The following is a 17,754-nucleotide window of genomic DNA, read 5'->3' as shown; positions in this document are numbered from 1 at the left end:
CGGCTGGTCTCCAAACCCTGAAGGACCCCGGCTGGTCTCCAAACCGGAGCTGCCTCATACAAAGCCCTCCCCTCCTCTCTCCTGCCAAACCGCGCTCTGTTGCCATGGCAACGAGAGCAGAAAAGGCAGGCCGCACTAAGGCTCCCCCCTCCACCCTCTGCTCTCCGGGCTCCTCGGCCGGGCAGCACCCAGTGGACACCCGGCCTCCCCGCCCCCGGCACGCGGGCCTGGCTTCAGCTCACGAACACCCGCTCCACCACCCACTCGGCGCCCCCCCCAAGCCCCGCCCTGGAACACCCTGCCCCGGGCAGCGCCCGCCAGTCTTGCACTGGGGAATGGCTGGTGGCCTGTCTGGTCCCTGCCCCCCCTGCCCCCCAGTGCTCAAGCCCAGAAGCACCCAGGGGGGGCCAGCCCCTCCCCGACGGCCCACCCTGAGGGATGCGGAGACTCTGCTGGGGAGGCTCAGGAGGGTCCCGGCTAGCGCGTGGGTGCGCCCCGCAGGTGAGCCAGCCGCAGCCGAACCCGGGCCGGCCAAGGACACGGCCCAGAATCACGGCGGCCCCCAGGCTCTGCTGTCCAGGGCAGCTACAGGGGCCCGAGGGCGCGGGGCGGGGGCAGGGTGGAGGCGGCCCAGAGCAGCAGCGGCCTGCGGGCGCCCTGGTGCGTTCTCACACCCCTGGCAGGCCGACGGCACAGGGGTGCCTTTCTCCACAAGGCCCCGCTCGGGTTCCTCAACCTGCCCGAAGGCCCACGAGCCGCAGACTCAGGCGAGCGCCCGGCGTGCGGGATGGAGGCTGCCCTCAGGCTCGTCCGGGTTACCGCCGAAGCCCGCCTCTCCCCTGGGCTGCCCTTGGCAGCGGCTCGAGGCAGCTCCAGGGCCAGGAACCATGCGGCCTCTCTCTAGGCGCACACCGAGACCCATCTGCATGGTCAGCCAGCCATGGGGACGCCCCCGTAAGAGCCCTCGGCCCCTGCAGCGGCCGCCCGGTGTGTGCAGGGGAGCACTGCGGGCACGGGCGTCCCTGCTCCCCCGACCACGGAGGAAAGGCCCACTGCACTGGGGAAGCGGCCCCTGACCGGCTCCTTCAGAAGCCGCCGAGGCCGCGTCGTTCGAGAGCGCCAAGGGTGAGAGGAGCGGCTCGTCACACACCCACCCAGACAGCGGCTGCGGGCCGGCCTGCGCAGCGCCGGAGGCCATCCTGGAGGACCGCTCCCGGCCTGGCCACAGCTCTCCACACTCAGGCACAGGGCCCGGGAGCGGGGGAGGCAGCCGGGCTCCATGCTGCTCCGGGGACTGCGGGAGCAAGAGGATGCCAGCACTCCCGGGTCGGTCTGGCCCTTTCTGCCCAGGGACCCCCTGCACCGGCCACCTCCCTGGTGGTGGACAGGGCAGACATCGAGTGCGCCTCCCGTGATACTGCATCTGCCCTCCGAGGGCTGCTGCCCAGGGACCCGTGCCCCAGGTCTGTCTGGACTCGGTCCCACTGCAAGCGGGGACGTGCTCAGGGCCACGGAAGGGGCGGGGGCCAGGGGGCCAGGGGGCCGGTCTCTTCTCCCAGGAGTACGGCTGCTGAGGAAACCAGAGGCTGGGGGCTGCCACAGATCCCCAGACTGGCGGGAAGGGCAGGAGCCCCCTCCGGAGGACTGCTGGCTGGGGGAGGCAGGGATTCCCTCTCCCCCAGAGTCACAAGCTTGGCGCTGGGTGGTTGCCATGGTAACCACAGAGGCATCAAGATTCACAGGGCTGTGTGATGCAACAGGCACCGCCTCCCCCCGACCCCCTGACCATTCCTCCAGGACGAGGAGCCCCAGATGGCCTCCTCACCGGGAGCCAGGCAGGGGGCAGCCGTTCCTCCCTCAGCCGCCTGCCCCTGGCTGACAGCCAGAGCAGGGGCTCCCGCAGACCCAGCAGGGCCCACGCGCCCAGCTAGCATCCCCGAGGGATGACCACTGACGGTGTGCCCAGCTCTGCGCCCTATGGGCATGAGCCCCAGGTGCTCGGGAACCTGAAGACCCAACCTGAGAACCACAGGGGCCCCTCTGCCTGGGGGAGTCGGGGGACAGTGAGGAGGTGCCCCCCAACCTGGGTCCCAATGCCCCCTGACCACATGCAGGCTGGGGCAGGATGCCCAAGGGGACCCCGCAGCCTGGCCTGGGGCACAGAAGGCTGTGGAGCCAGTAGTCCTGGGGCTAGCCCGGGAAATTGCCCAGCAGACGGCTGGCCCCACCCCTGCAGGTCGCCCCTGCCCCCCACCCGGAGCCTCCGCCCACTCTGCACCATGAATCCGGTTCCCACAGGGGCAGCTGAGGGCAAGAGACTTTGGCTAACTAGTTTTTCAATTCAATACTGTAAAGTTATCCCAGTGAAATATTTTGATTAAGCCCAGTAGCTATTCAGAAATTCAACCTTGGCAAGTTCTGTTTTTTGTTTTTTTGTTGTTGTTCAAGCTGGTGCCCTAGTTTAGAAGCCTCAGGACTGGGGCTAATGACGGGGTCACCTGCCAATGCCCACATGCCGGAGGGAAAGGTGCGGTGCTGAGGAGCCTCGGGAAGGGGGTGGGATTGCGGGGAGCATCCGGCAGAGGGCGAGGGCTTGGGGGCTGCCGCGGAGGGAAGAGGGCTGGGGAGCCCCACGTGCAGCGAGGCGAGACCCCAGGGGGCCAGGGTCACACCTGCAGAGTGGACGCCATGGCGTGGCCAGCAGCTGTCCAGTGCCCCAGGGAGGTGTGGAGGGACTGCCTGAGTCTGTGCCCAAGCGCCCGGCAGGGGAAAGACCAGGGGTTGCCCAGAGAGAGGAGCAGCTGGCAATCCGGGTCCCTGGGGTCCCAGCAGCAGACTCAGACCTCAACCTACCTGCCCAGCAGAGCACAAAGGCCTTCCCTCCGTACTGTCTCCACAACTGCCAGCACCCGTCCCGCCAGGCCCCCGGCACAGCAATGGGCTTGCCCGCCCTGGGAAGCCCGAGGGAGCCACCACCTGCCACCGCAAACACAGACAGACACCCACGGCCTCTGGGGGCCAGGCCCAACCCTGTCCAACTCCACACACACCTGCTAGGCATGAGGGACCCTCCGGCACAGAGCCAGGCCCAGGGCCACCCAGAAGCCAAGGCAGGGGTGCAAACATTTCCTAGAAGCCGTGGGGCCTTCTCAATGGGGCAGGAGCCGTGAGAGAGCAGACGCCAGAGGCCGGACACCCTCCATCCGTGCCTGCTCCCCAGCTCCCAGGAGCACCCGTGGCCCAGCCACCAGCCCGCTGACACAGGACACAGGGAAGCCACATGCTGCTGAGGGCCCCTGCATCTGCCAGCCAGCCTGGGGTCAGGCAGATGAAGGCGTAGTCCCCTGCCTGGGGCCACCAGGCACCCCCAGACTCCCCTTAGCCCAGCATGCCCAGGAGGGCTGCCCGGGTCAGCCTCAGAGACGCACAGGCTCCCATAGCTGAGCAGGCTGGAGGGGAAGAAGCGATAGGGCAGACAGAGCCCCGTGGGGCCGTCCCCCAGGTAGGACAAGTCTGTGGGGCCTTCACAGGAAACCAAGGCCATCTCTGCAGGGGAGCAGACAACACGGGGCTGCTCAGAACTCCGTCGGTGCGGGGTTTAGCGCTGAAAGCAAACCAACCAACGAAATAACCAACCTGGTCAGCACTTAAAACACTCTGACTTGGTTTCCCCGATCACTAGGATGGTTTTGTGTCCGCCCTCCCAGGGGCCCGCAAGCTTGTGCCCTCTCCCTGCCGGGGGGGCGGGGGTCACTGAGTTAGGCCCTCTGCCCAGACCTCTCCCGGGGAGAGCAGTGCTGGCTCTGCGGCCCGGCCGGACAGGGAGGCTCTTCCTAGAAAAGGAAGCCGGGGTAGGGAGCCCAGTGCCCAGAGCCCGCGGGGTGTGGCAGGGCAGGCCCAGGCCCCAGTCCATACCAAGGAACAGACAACCCGACTGTAGGGACCACCTAAGCCAGGGGAGTTAGGGGCCGAGGCGGGTGCTGGGGCAGGGTGCCTGGGCTCAGGGACCCTGGCCAGTGTCGTACATGACCCAGATGTGAAGGCACCGGGGCTGGAGGCGGGGGGCAACAAATGGGTCATTCCTGGTCTGGCCAAGGCTGCCCAGGCAGCCTGGTACTGGGCTTGGGTGAGGCACAGCAGTCGGGGGTACTTCTCAGCCCCTCTGCTAGGGAGTGACCTCCATGGGGGCAAAGCCATACATGCTCGTGTCCCTTGGGGGGTCATGCTCCCAGACACACAGAGGGCGGGCCACACACCCTGCGCCCGATCCCCGCAGCAGGGGAGAACACGCCGAGGCCCCATGCCCCCACCGCCACCCCGCTGGGGTGGGAGCCAGGAGTGCCAGGAGGACGTAATCTCCGGCGCCGGCTAATGGAATCTGCTTACCGGGCGCGGGCAGGGTGGGGGGAGAGGCAAAGACCCCCTGCCCACAGGTGTCCCTCTCATCCTCCCAAACCCCTGCCCGGGTCCCCTGCCTGGAGCTGTCCGCAGTCACCTCTGTCACCTCCTCTCCCCTCAGCACTGGCCCTCGGGGGCTGGAGATGGGTTCAAGACCCCAGAAACGAGCAGCCCCTCCTCTGACGGCCACGGCCTGCCGGCGCCCAAGCTCAGGCCTGCTGCTCCCGGGCCCAAGGCCCCTGCTTGGTGGCCCTGGACCACTGCCCTGACCTGCTAACACCCAGTGACCTGAACCCCGAGCCAGGCCCAGCCCCACCAGCCTCCCCCACCCTCAGGAGCACCCACCGCCCGGGGCCTGGGCCGGGGAAGGTACTGATACTCACACATGTGCCCTCTGCCCTCGGGAACCTGCAAACCAGCCTCAGAGCAGGCCCCCTGGACACGGGCCAGGGTGAGGAAGACCTGTACCCAAGTGGAGGCCACCCGTCCTAAGGCCACACACACCAGACCTGCCATCACCCTGCTGGCCTGCGGCTCCCAGGCTCTGTCTCTGCTGACCTGTGGATGGGCCCCCGACAAGCCGAGGAGAGGCTCAGGGCCCCTTGCTCCCCAAACGCCCAGTCAGCACCTGGCCTGAGCCTGCCTAGAGCTGATGCCCCGCCACCACATGCCTACCCTGTTTCTGGGGGCTACAGAGCTCCCAAGGCAGAGGCCACTAGTCTCTAAAAGAAGTGCCCGAAATAATAAAATTAAATTGAATTAAAATAAGTAAATTTAAAAAAAAATAAAACAAGTGCCCCTGCGAGTGGGCTGGCAGCGGGGGTGGTGGTGCTGGACAGCAGGATGCCCCACAGCAGTGAGCTGCTGAGACCAGCATGGAAGGGTAGAGCCGGCCAGACGGGGCCTGGATTGCGTGCCCACAGCCGCCAGCAACTCTCGGGGGCCTGGCTTCCCCAGGGGCCTCTTCCAGGCTCCGGAAGGGCCAGTCACGCAGACACTAAGGTTAAGGGTGTCCCTCGATAGAGTGACCTACTGCCCCCTCTTGAAGTCCTGCTGCAGAGGCAGATGGGGGGACCCTGCCAGGGGCCACCAGGGCTGTGCCTGTCCCCTGGGACTGTCACCTACGGGCCCCCAGCCAGGTGGACTCGGGATGCGGCAGATGCCTGGACAGAAGGAGCAGTGAAGGAGGCTGCAGGGCTAACGGGCTCAGCCCTGGTCCCCAGCGCTCCCCTGGACATGGCCTTCTGTCCGATCCCCCGCTGGTCACCTGCACCCCCCAGCCTGGCTCCCAAAGGGGGCGGCAGCAGCCCGACGAGGAGGTAATCCCCACACTGATCCATGGACCAAGGATGGCATGGCCTGGGGTGAGGAGCGGCCACCCTTCTGGGTCTCTGAACATGGGAATACCATGACTGGCCCCCCACGTGACCCAACCGGGCTCCCCAGCCCTCTCTAGCAGATGTGAGGGCAGTGCGGTGCAGAGGGGCTGCTAGGACACAGAGCCCCAAGGTCAGAGGCCCCAAGGCTAACTGACCAAAGGCAAGCTGTGGAATAGGGTCTGAGCACCCCGCAGGCAGAGGAACCGGGTGGGGCATGGATGTGGCCTGTCTCTACCTCCCTGGGCAGCGCCCAGGACAGCAGCTCTCTGGGGACGCAGAGGACAATGCACACCACAGCCCCTCCCCTAGCCAGACTCTGACAGGTGCTCCCCTGAAGACCCCAGGCCACCAGGTGCCACCTGGGGGTTCCCCTCCAGCCTCTGCCAAGCCTCATGCGTCTGTTGTGCCAGCCAGGACCACACCGCCCGTGTGTGCAGATGCCTCCATGGCGTCTGCTGGAGGGTGTTCTATCTGTGCCACTTTATGATTAGTTATAAATCCCCTGGGATTTGGGCTTTAGAGTCAGCAAACCTCCAATCTGAGACAAGCCCTCCACCTCTTTAGAGATAAGCCAGCATCAGCCCCTCGCTCTCCACCAAGCCCAGCAGCCGTCCAGCAACAGGAAACACTCCCTCCTGTCTTCTTCTCAGCTCTCGTGGGAGATACCCATGCCCACCCCCAGCTAGCCCAGGATGGTGGTCCTGGGGTTGAGGGTCTGGCTTCCTGAATTCTATCCCCTGCCCCAGTGCCCAGCCCCAGGGAGAGGGTGGCAAGAGCAGACTGTAGGGACCACCTAAGCCAGGGGAGTTAGGGGCCGAGCGCACGGAGCGCCATGGGCCGGGGAGACAGGGGCACAGGGTGATACTTGACGCCTCCACCCCCCACATCTCTGTCCCCCCAAGGTGAGGGCTCGAGCAGGCACACTTCTAACCCACAGCCCAGCCCCTTTGGCCACCCCAAGGCCATCCACTGAGGGCTCAATGTCCTGCATAAACCCCTGCACGTCAACCACGCTCAGGTCACAGGACCCCTGAAACAAGGGGCCCCAAAGGGTTGCCACAGGGGACTGGCCAGTGGGGACCAGCCTTCCTCCCCAAGGAGTCCCAACGGTGTCGGCCACCTGCAGCCTCCAGGGCACTGGGCCAGGCAACGGGTCAAGTCCCCCAGGTTGCTCTGTGCCCTCGCCACTCCCCCCCAAACACATCTCCAAGGGGACCCGAGGGGAAGTTTCCTGCCTCTGGAGATACAAAGCAAATACCACAGGAGGACCAGGGGCCGCCCAGGGAAGTCACCTCGAATCAACCCCAGGGCGAGGGAAGTCTCCCTCATGGCCCCGCCTTGGAGGACAGGCAGCAATGGCGGTCGTGACTCTGGGGCCTCAGCCTCCCCTTGCCCCCAGAGTCAGTGGCAGCCCCAGGAGGTCTGGCCCCCAGCTCCTTCTGCAGGGAGAGCGGCGACAGGGGACTGGGGGCTCCCCTGGGAGCTGCCACTAAGCACACCTAGCCCCCCAGCACCTTCCTCCTCCTGCCCCTTGTCAGCACAGAAGTGGCCCAACAGCCGGGCTAAAACGCAGGCGCTGGCCGGACACCTTCCCGCAGCGGCAGAGGTCTGAGGACGCGCCAGCCGCAGCCTCCCTCCCCGGGAGCGGAAGCTGCAGACTTCAGCACGGCGCTGCTGGACAGCTCCCCACCCGCAGGCCGGCTCCGCGGACAGAGAGCAGCCCCTTGGCCCCCGCCACAACCAGGACCCCACCCAGGGCAGTTTTCTCTCAGCCCTGAAGACCCCAGAGTCAGGGTGCAGCCAGCAAGGCCCCCCACCCAGGAGGGTGCAGGAGAAATGGGGGCATGACCTGAGGCCTTGTGGCTGCGCCCCCTGGAGACTCAGGAAGCAGGGGGCAGGGTAAGGGGGGCTGCCGGCTGCTGGCAGGAACCAGTGAAGGGCACTCCGGGGCAGAGTGCAGGGGTCCCAGGTTGTCCCATGCACCCCCCCCATCCCCGTGCCAGTTCCTGATGGCCCTGCTGGCCAGCAGGCCATGCTCCAGGGACAGGGCTCACAGGGAGCTGGCGCCGGAGCACAAGGCTCCTGGGGGCCCCTGCCTTCACAGAGGGGCAGAGGGCGTAGGCGTAAAGAGAGAGGCTTTCAGGTGACCGTGATCCTGGTCAGACGGTTCAGCAAGACGCACACGCCCATCTGGGGAACACACCTGCACAGGCAGCCTGAGCCCTGACCACGGCGGGAGCGGGCATGGCCTCCTCAAGCAGGCCTAGCCCCAGGCAGGAAGCCCAAGAACACACACAGTGTAGGGGGTGCCAGGAGTCACTGGTTCTGCGTGAGGTCACATGCAGAAGACCCAGGCCCGGTGTGCTGGCTGAGCCGCTCGGCGAGGACGGAGCTGGCCCGTGGGCCCAGGGTGGGCAGGGCTGCGGCCCCCCAGCCCAAGCTCCAGCTACGACACGCGCTGCTGTCCGCCTGCCTTTCCAGGCCACAGTGAGCCGGCTCTCAGGGAGACGACCACCGTAGCCAGGGCCTGAGGCTGGTGTGGAGCCAAGGGCCAGCGGGATACAAGGAGGGGCAGTGGGGTCCACACGCCGATGGAGCCTCCCTCTGCCACGCTGCTATGGTCATGGGGTCTTGGGAGGCGGGACCAGGGGAGAACCAGAGGCCGGCCCCACCTGCATGACCCTGCACGACCCCCACTCCTCCACATGCAGCAGCCCCGCCGGGCCTGCACCTCTGTGCACACAGCAGTCACCAGAGCTTCAGGACGGGTCAGGGCTATGGCCCCTAGGCAGCCCTGAGCCTGTGTTCTGCCGTGACCCACACCTGGCTCCCAGCCTGGAGGGTCCATGGTCTAGACGGTGCGGACCACAGGCCGCTACACCGACCTCGCTGCACCGGGACAGGATACAGCCTCACACCGTGCGCCCCCCTACCAGCAGCTGCATCCCGGGGGAGCTCAGGAACTCAGACCCTCACGGTCCCAGGCCTCGGGGTGATGCCCAGCTTGAGGACCCCTGGCAGCAGCGTCTGGCCCCGGGCCCCGCCAGCCTCCAGGCACCCCGGGCAGAGACCCAGCCAGTGGTGGAGACTCAGCCTCCAGGAAACGGTCACTTCTTATGAAGGATCTAGCATCTGGCTGACTTCTGCCAGTTTAGGGACCTGGTGCTGGCTGCACGGGGTGACCTGGCACTGTGCTTTCCTAGAGTCTCTGTCAGACACCCACACCAAAATATCTAAACTATGGCTGGGACTCGCCTCCAAATAAGGCAGGCTGGGGGAGGGGGCGAGATCGCTCTCCTGTTGCCGGGGCTGGGGTGGGCTCTCGGGGCCTGGGTGCTCTTCTGTGTCTGAAAATGCCCCTGTGTGGAAGAAGGGGAGAAGCCGGTTCCCATGAAGCCCCCAGCTGTGGTCCCAGCAGACAGGCAGGGCCCGATCCGGGGGGATGGCGGGGGCAGGACAGAGGAAGCCGCCGGCCGGCCAGCAGCGAAGCATGGAGCGGAGGCGTCCCAGGGCAGCAGGGCATTGCAGGGTGGAGGAAGGGACAGGACGAGCTCTTCACCGGCCCAGAGCCTTCGGGGTGAGGCAGCCACCACCCTGAGGCCCCGCGACTGTGCCCCCTGCTCCCCGACCCAGCACAGCTGGCCCCGCTGGCCTTGCATCAATGCCCACTCGGCCCCCGATGAGAACTCAGAACATCACACCCGCCAGGACACGAGTCAATGAGACAACTCACCGGTCCTCGTTCCTCCCCGCGGGCCCCTGCCCAGGCCAGGGCTCCTTCACGCACCGTGGCCGGCACATGGCCCGAGGGGGATACTGGGTACAGCAGCCACACTGGGCCCCTGCCGAGCCCTAGGGTAGCCGTGTCCCTCACCAGCATGACACGTGAGGAGATCTGAGAAACAGCATAGGGACGGGACCCTCTCCAAGAGGTCGCAGAGACCACCCACAATCTGAGCTCTTCACGGACGGCCCGGTGGGGGCCCGGCCCTGGGGGGTCTGGGCTGAGCCTGGAGACCCCAGACAATCACAACACCCCACACCTTCCGGCTGACTCTGGCAGGGGGCGGCCGGCCCAGCCCCTTCCAGGCTCCCACACGCCATATGCCAAGAGAGGACGCAGGAGGTAGGGACAGGTCAGAGGCCTCAGGGTCACACCTACAGCTCAGCCGACCGCACACATCTCGATGGTCCCAGGGGACCTGGGGCTCCCCAAACACATGGAAACTGCCCCCCTGAAGAGCAAAGAGTCTGGAAAGTTCCACCTTGTCCCTCACCGCAGGCATCAAGGGCTCACGCCTTGATGATGTCCATACCCAGCAGGAAAACTGCCCAGGCTATACCCAGGCCCCGGGCTCCCCACCCCGGCTAGGGGGCTTCATCTGGCCTCTGCAGACCTGGGCTCCCGACGACCCCTGCCCACCTGTGCCCTGCCCTCCAGCTTGAGAGCAATAGTACCACCGGGGAAGCGGGACACAGGGGCCCAGTCTGCTGGTGACCCCCATGTCTCAGAGAGAATTAGGGGCCTTAAGCTACCCTGCCTCAGGGCTGCCTCCCCAGCCCTGCCTCACCCCGTGGCCGTCTCTGTCCATGTCTTGGCCCCCCTTGGGAGGCCCCCTAGTCAGGGAGAGAGCCAGCCAGGGCTCAGGAGAGCTCACAGCCAGGCCAGGCCAAGCAGGGGCTCCCTAGCTGGTCGCCTCCTCTCGCTGGCCACAGGGATGGACCTGCCAGGTGCCCAGGCGGCCACCCCCAGCACAGAGGCCCCAGGCCCCTCCCACCCTGACCCTTGGCCCAAGCCAGCAGCTCCCCAGGAGGTACCCGGGCCAAACCGGCCCTCGCAGATACCACATTCCTGGCCAGGCAGCCTCCCGCCGCCCCCACAGACGGCCCACGGCTCCGAGGCTGACGTATCCCCAGCGCCCGCTGCACCACTCAGCCGCATAATCGCGGTTTGGGCTGCTCTCCCACCTCCGCCCCGGGGCCAGCCCTGCCCTCCAGGGCACACAGTCTCCCCTGCCTGAGCCCAGAGTGGGCGGCAGTGGGTGGAAGGTGCCTCTATCACGCGTGGGCTGTTGAGGGCCTAGTCCCGGGGACCCTCAGCCCCTCCACCAGTCCCCAAACCAGAACCAGGAGGCCCTGGGAATCCTCTGTGCCCTGTGGTCAGGCTCAAGTGGGGTCGGCCCCAGGCCCCTGCGCGGACAAGGATGTGGCAGGCACCGGGGGGTGTGGCTCTGTCCTCACAAGCTCGCCCCCAGCCAGGGTGTGTGTCCCCAGGATCTCATGCGGTGTTCTATGCTTCCGTGTCCCCTCCAAACACACCCGGAGGGACCCCGCTGCCCCAGGGCACAGCAAAGAGACCGCCCGGAAGAGAAGCGCTGCTCTTGGATGCCGCGGGGCCTTTGGGAGCACTGGCCGGGGGGTGGGGCTGCTGCCTGGGTCCAGAACACTGGCCCCTCAGAGGCTGCAGAGCACGGCCTGGGCCACCTCTCGGGGTGGGGCCCGACACAATCCGGGCTTTGTCCCTGCGGCCGCAGGCCCGGCCCAGCCTCCATCTTGTCCAGCGTCCGAGACAGCCGGCCAGGGGCAGCCCTGCTCTTGGACACCCGTAGCCAGGCTCAGGGAGGCTCACCCCAAGCCTGGGGCTGACGGGGCCCCGCACCCGGAAGGGCTCCACCAGAGTGGCTGTCAGGAGACACCAGCCCTCCCCACACCAGACAGGGCTTCCTGCAGGGCCCCAGGGAACCCAGGGGTCCCCCCTGTCCTCTGAGAGCCCAGATGGGACCTGACAGCCGTGGACCCGCTGTCCCCGCCAGACCCTGCCCGCCGCAGATGTACCCTCCCACGGACACCACTCCCAGCACGAGCCCCACAGAAGCTGCAGGAACCCGGCTCAGGGGCAGGGGGCTGAGCAGCCAAGTCCGGCCAGCCCCTGGCCTAGGCCTCTAGCAAAGACCCACCCCATTAAGCTCTGAGGTGGCCACAAAGTCCTCTGGGCCCACCCTGCATACCCGGAGGGAAAAGCCGATGTGGGGAACACGTGGGGCCCGAGGCCCGTGGCAAGGCCCCTCGGACGCTGTGAGAACCCCGGGAGGCGTGCGGCCCCCCAGGCCCCAGGGACATACTCGCCGTCCGGCCAGGGACCCCAGAGAGTGCGAGCCCTCCCAGGCCCCAGGGACACCATCCACCAGAGGCAGGCAAAGCAGAGGGGGCTCTGGGGCCCAGGGAGCCCCAGGCACAGCCACAGCCCAGTGGGCAAAGGCAAGGTGACCCCGGCTGTCAACCGCCTCCTCTCCCAGCACAGCCCCTGGCCAGGGTGCAGGCAGGAGAGCAGCCTCACCCATCCACGACCCCTGAAAAAGCCAGTTCGGGGTCCCATGGCCCTGAAGGCACAGGTGTTCTCCAAACCAGAGCAGCAGGCCACCACGAAGGTGCCCTAACCGCCCCGGCCCGCAGCAGTCCCAGACCCTCCCTCCCATCCGCACGCACGTGGCCAGGGCACAGGCGGCATGCATTCAGGCCCTGAGGTCACCCACCAGCACCTGTGAAAACCAGGACTCGATCAGCTGGAGACCCGCGCCCCTGGGTGGGGCCCAAGTCAGGCTGGTTTTCTGCGCCAACCCCTGTCCTGGCCCCACAGGGTCCTTCTGGAGACCCCGGTGGGAGTGGGGGGGCAGGGGAGCCCAAGGAGCCAGCCCCGGAGGCCCCCGTCCCACACACTTCACCAGGCATGGCCAAGCCTCTGAGACCCCAGACAGGGTCACGATGCCCCTGGCCACGCTCAGGCAGGCTGGGTTCGGGGGCAGGACCTGGAGCACCTCACTGTGTGGCTCCTCTCCCCCAAAACAGTCCTGGGTGGCTGCCCCCCCCCCCCCACCACGCCAGAGCCTTCCGTGATGACCTGCTCTGGTCTCTCCCCTTGCAGGTGGGAGCACCCCGTTCCCAGACAGCTCTAGAGACAACCAGGCCCCTGGGCGCAGGACATGCTCTTCCCACCTCACCCTGGGAGCCCTGGCTGGGGGCGGGGGTACTGGCCTCGGAGCTTGGAGCCGAGCCCAGCAGCACCTGGCTTCCCCTTCGCACTGCTGCCCGGGCCGAGCCCTCTGCCTGGCACGTCCTTTCGGCTACACACAGCTCCCCGGCAGGTGGGACCTATGAAAACTCGGGGGTACTCAGAGCTGTGGCCGACCATAGTGGGCAGGGGACACTTTTGAGACCAGGGTCCTAGGCCTCAGCCCACCCCCTGGACCCTCCCATCTTTACCTTCAGAAAACAGCCTGTCCTTTAAGGCGTGACCCCAGAAACCTCCAAGCTGAGCTCCCCTCCACTGGCAGAGACAACCCCCGCAGGGACAGCTCTCAGTCCCGGCCCGGGGCTTCCGGGGGACAGCATGCACTGTGGGAGGGGGGCTGGGGAGCGCCTGTGCTGCTCAGTGGCTGGCAGGACACAGGCCTTTCCGGCAGCTCCAGGGGCCCGAGGGAGACAGGCACGGGGGGCTCGGACCACAACTACTGGAGAACAGGGTCCTGCTCGTGGAACACTGAAGCCGAGCCTGTGCCCTGAGCAGGCGGGGCTTTCCCTCCACCCCTGGGGAGCTGCTGTCCTTGAGCAGAGCACTCGGTTCAGAGCCTGCGTCCTGGCTCAGAGACGGGTTAGACAGACAGAGGCCCGCCTGCTGCACCGAGGGCGGAGGCTCACGGGGCGGGGGGAGAGGTCCCCAGACACAGGAGGTCGTCCACACACGGCCAGCAGAGGCCCAGCCACTCTCCGCCCGTCTACCTTCCTTTTGCTCTGGCTGCATCCCCTTCTCTGGGCCTCAGCTCCCAACAGCACCCTGGGGCCACTCCAGCCAGCCCACCCCCGTCCCCCATCCCCAGGGCACCCCCCCTCCCCCCGCAGCCTCTTGCTGGCTCCCGACTGTCTTCTGCTCAACTTTCTAAAACCAAACACATCCTTGGTGCCCCGGCACCTCCCCTCCCCCTCCTGCCTCGGGCCTGCCCAGCTGCTCCAGCTTGGGGCCATGGGGCACCTGGGGGTCTACCTGTCTCCCCCTCCCTCACCTGTCCCATCGTGGCCAGCTTCCCCCACCCCAGAACTCCTCTCCAGCCTACCTGACACAGGCACCCCATGGGAATTCTCCGAGGGTCCCTCGAGGACCTCCAGGAGCCGACCCAGCCCCCTCCGTGAGGCAGCCCCGGCTCCTCCCTCTCGCCGCCCCCCACCAGTCTCCCAGCGCAGCCAGGTGAGCTGCAGGGTGCCCCCTGCCCCATGTCTCTTGTGAGCTGGACTGACCCTTCATCTGAACACCAGGCCCCAGCCACGGCCTCCTCGGTTCCCACCCGCAGACAGAGGGTTTCCGAGAGCCCCGCATCTTACTGGGCACCGCCGCTCCAGAAACCACACCCAGAGCCCACTGTTCTCCTCCTCCAGCAGGGTCCCCTGGCCTTCTGGTTGCTGAGCCGCAGCCACGTTTGTCAGGCTGGGGTCTGGGCAGGCCCTGCTCTGCTCCCCGGCCTGAACGGCCCAGAGCACTACAGTGCACAACACCCCCCGGCTCTACACGCCTACCAGGACCCACTTGGGACCCGCCAGCACCCTCCACAGGTCCTCTGCCCCCCAGGTGAAGACGCCTTTCCTGGATCAGGGACCGGATGGACAGCCTTGGCAGTGACACCTGTCTCCCCGAAGGTCCTGAAAACCCAACCCCCCAGTGGAAAACACGACACTGGCTGGGACAGAGACCTCCCAGGGGCTGCCGACCCAGGCGCCCCAGAACGTTAAGGACAGCTGTGCGGAGATGCCCAGGCAGAAGGAAGATGCGCTGGAAACCACAGCCACAGCAGCCTGGAGAGGTGGCCTAACACCCACACAAAGGACAGAGCCCGCCTGCAGAGCCCAGCACGAACCAAGAGCTGCGGGCCACAGGAAAGCTGCGGTAAAAACGCTGGACCAGGCTTGCCACCGGCTCCGCCCTGGGCAGCACTCCCCACCCCACCTGAGTCCGGATGTGCAGGGCTGAGAGGACCAGCAGCCGCCCGGCTGACTCCCTCCCCAAGCACAGCTTCCCCTTCGCAGGACTCGGGCAGAGTGCACGGAAGAGCAGGGAGAACCCGGGCACGCTGTCGTCCGCAGCGGGCTGGCGGGGGGGGGGGGGGGGGGCGGCACTTGGAACTACAGTCCTTCATTCTTCCGCTGAGGTCTCCTGGCAGAAAGCCTAGCCCCAGATAAGGTCACACGTTTATCTCCGGAGCAAAAGGACAGGCCTAGGAAACTGCAACTCTCTTGGCATTTGATGCTGAAGACCAGCCAGCAAGCCCCGGGGCCAGGCCCAGAGCACCCACACCCCAAGGACTCCCGTCCAACCACCAAACTCCAGGTGAACCTTCCACAGAAGGGACAGTGAGACAGCACCAAGAGGACAGTCTCCCCCAGCCCTCCTGGGCTGCCGGCACTCGATGAAGCCAGAAGGAACGCGGGATGAACAGCCCCCCCCGGGGGGGTTCCACTAGGCCAGCAGCGACTCCCCTCGAAGGGGAGAGGGACCCGAGGAGGAAGGCCGCTCACTTTGTGCGCCCCTGGGAGCTGCTTCTAAACATCACAGGGCAACGTGTTGTTGACACACACGCACAGCACATCCTTTTGTATTCGTTACTGTTAATTACAGTGGAAACCTCCCGTAATTACCTGTACAACAGACAGCTCGATGGCGAGTACGAGACCAGCCCCCGCCATGGAGACGGGCGAGCACAGCCCACGTATAACTCCTTGCTGTCACCACTCACACGGCGACGCTTCCTTATAATCACATTTTATTGGTACAATAATTAGATTATTTCACTGCTTCCCACATTCTGCTGCCCCAGGTCCCTCCCCCGCTGAGGACTTCACCAACCACAGTTGTCCCTTGCAGGAAGCATGCATGTTTTGAACTCAGACGGACACCAGCTGTCTGCCACCACGTCCTTGAACCCCGGGCCACACCATCCCCTCTCCCAACAGTGCTGCCCCACTGCCAGAGGCCCCTTGGGATCTCCGTGGTGGGCACAGAGGCTGTGCCCCCAGAGTGGGAGAGGGGCAGCTCCCACCGCCCCTGCCAGGTCCCTTGCTAGGCACTTCGCCTTAGTTCCATCCCAGCCGCCCTCCCCGGAGAGCCCAGGGCCTGGCCCACTCTGCTCCCTCACACCACCTCCTAGCTGCAACTCCGCGCCACCCAAGGGCCTTGGGAAGGGCCTGCAGCCTCCTGGGCAGAGCAGCTCCCTCCTGGACCCCCACCCTGCACCGGCAGGGTGGCACCAGCTCGTCCCTTCCTCCTCTCCTCTGCCGGCCCTGGGTCCAAGGAACTTCCAGAGAGACAGGGAGAAGCCGTCAGTGCCAATCGGACCTCCGGACTGCCAGGAGAGGCCCATCCTGGGAGAAGAAAGAAAATGGCTGAGCCTCCCACAAAGCCACTCTGTGAACGCCTGGCCGGCTGGATGAGGGGATGGTGCTCGGCTGGGCGCTAGCCCGATCCCCAGAAAGACAACCGGACCGGCGAGGGCCCTGCCTCCTCCCACAGGCTGGGATTTGGAGATGTATGATCCGGGATCCCGAATAGGGCCATCAGCCTTCCTGTCCCTCCCCTGGGGGAGTGCAGTGTCGCAGACAGGCCAAACAGCGGCTAGAGGAGTGCAAGGCGCTGTCCAGCCCTCCCGGGCGCCTGGGTACTCTCCCACTCCCACCGTGGAGGAAGGTCCGAGCCTGGCCAAGGTGGCCTGCTTGGCCCGTAAGACGCGTAAGGCCGCCTCCCTGCCCGCCTGCCTGCTTGCCCACCGCCGCCACCACTACCGCCGCCGCCGCCGCCGGGAGTTGGGGGTCGCGGCCGGGGGCGCGCGGCCCGGGGCGCAGCTGCTCGGGCAGCACGCCTATTAGCGCGGCCGCGGCAGACGGCAGATGGGCGCCCGCTCGGCCCCCTCCTCCCGCGGCACAATGGGCCGGGTCGCTCCGGCGCACAATGCGGCCGGGGCCGCGCACCTGCAGCCGGAGCCGAGGGGCGCTGGCCCGGTCCGGCCCGGCCCGTGCGCCCCCGTCCGCGCCGCGTGTCCTTGGGCCGCGCCCGGCCGACCGCAGCCGCGCGGCCTGCGGGATCCGCGGCGGGACCCGGCGCCCAGCCGCCCATTGTTCGCGGCCGCCGGCCGGAGCCGCGGGCCGGGCCTACAGCTCCCCGCTCGGGACGACCTCCTTCCGGGCGCCCCCTCCCCCGCTAGGCGCGCAGTCAGCACGGCCTCCCCGGTCGCGGGCCTGTGCGCCCCTGCTCTCCGGCGCCCCCGGCCCTTCCCGGCGCCCGGTCCCCATCCATGCCCCCAGTCCCCTTCGATGTCCCCGGTTCCCCCCCACACACGTGTCCCCGGGCCCCCTCGGTGTCCCCGGTCCCCACGGACCCCTGGTCTCCCCGAAGCCCCCGTCCCCCGGCGCCCCGGTCGCTCCGGCCCCCGCTCTCCATCGGGGTCCGCGGTCCCCGCCCCCCCCCCCCCGTGCCGCGGTCCCCTGGTTCCCTGCACCGGGTCCCGGGCTCCCCTCGGTGCTCCCGCTCCCCCCGGGCCCCGGGCGTCCCCGAAAGCCCGCGCGGCCCCCGGCGCCGGCCCGCACGCACCTGTCTGCCCCTTGCCCAGCGTCTTCTCCAGCCGGTAGGGCCCCACATACTGCGCGTGCTGCGCCGCGCCGTCCTTCCCCGTCGATGTCATCGCTCCCGGGCCCGGCGCCGGCGACGTGGGAGCCCCGGGCGGGCGGGCGGCGGCGGCAGGGAGGGGCCGCGTCCGTCCGCGTCCGTCCGTCCGTCCGTCCGCGCGTCCGTGCGCTGGGCCGGGTCCGCGGCGCCCCGGCGGGCCGCGCTCGCTCCGCGCCCCGCGCGCCTCCCCGCGCCGCCGCCCCCCGCGCCCGGCTCCGCTGCGGCCCGGCCCGCGGCGTTGCCTCCGCTCTCGGAGAGGACCCGGCGGGCGGGGGC

General features: G+C 67.4%; 1 protein-coding gene across 11 annotated transcripts in view; it reads right to left on the bottom strand.

Moving 5' to 3' along the window:
• BRSK2 (BR serine/threonine kinase 2) overlaps nt 1-17,648 on the bottom strand; it is a 57,862-nt gene extending 40,214 nt beyond the window's left edge. For all 11 annotated transcript variants that reach the window (XM_059398331.1, XM_059398284.1, XM_059398295.1 and 8 more), the window contains exon 1: nt 17,404-17,648. In XM_059398331.1, the coding sequence (XP_059254314.1) occupies nt 17,404-17,494 (91 nt within the window). In that variant the 5' untranslated portion in view covers nt 17,495-17,648. The remainder of the gene's footprint in view (nt 1-17,403) is intronic.
• Nucleotides 17,649-17,754: the final 106 nt, after the last annotated feature.

Source organism: Mustela nigripes, chromosome 1 (genome assembly GCF_022355385.1).
Source record: "Mustela nigripes isolate SB6536 chromosome 1, MUSNIG.SB6536, whole genome shotgun sequence".
NCBI lineage: Eukaryota > Metazoa > Chordata > Mammalia > Carnivora > Mustelidae > Mustela > Mustela nigripes.
The sequence above is the reverse complement of the archived record's forward strand: the minus strand, read 5'-3'. Positions and strand labels throughout refer to the sequence as shown.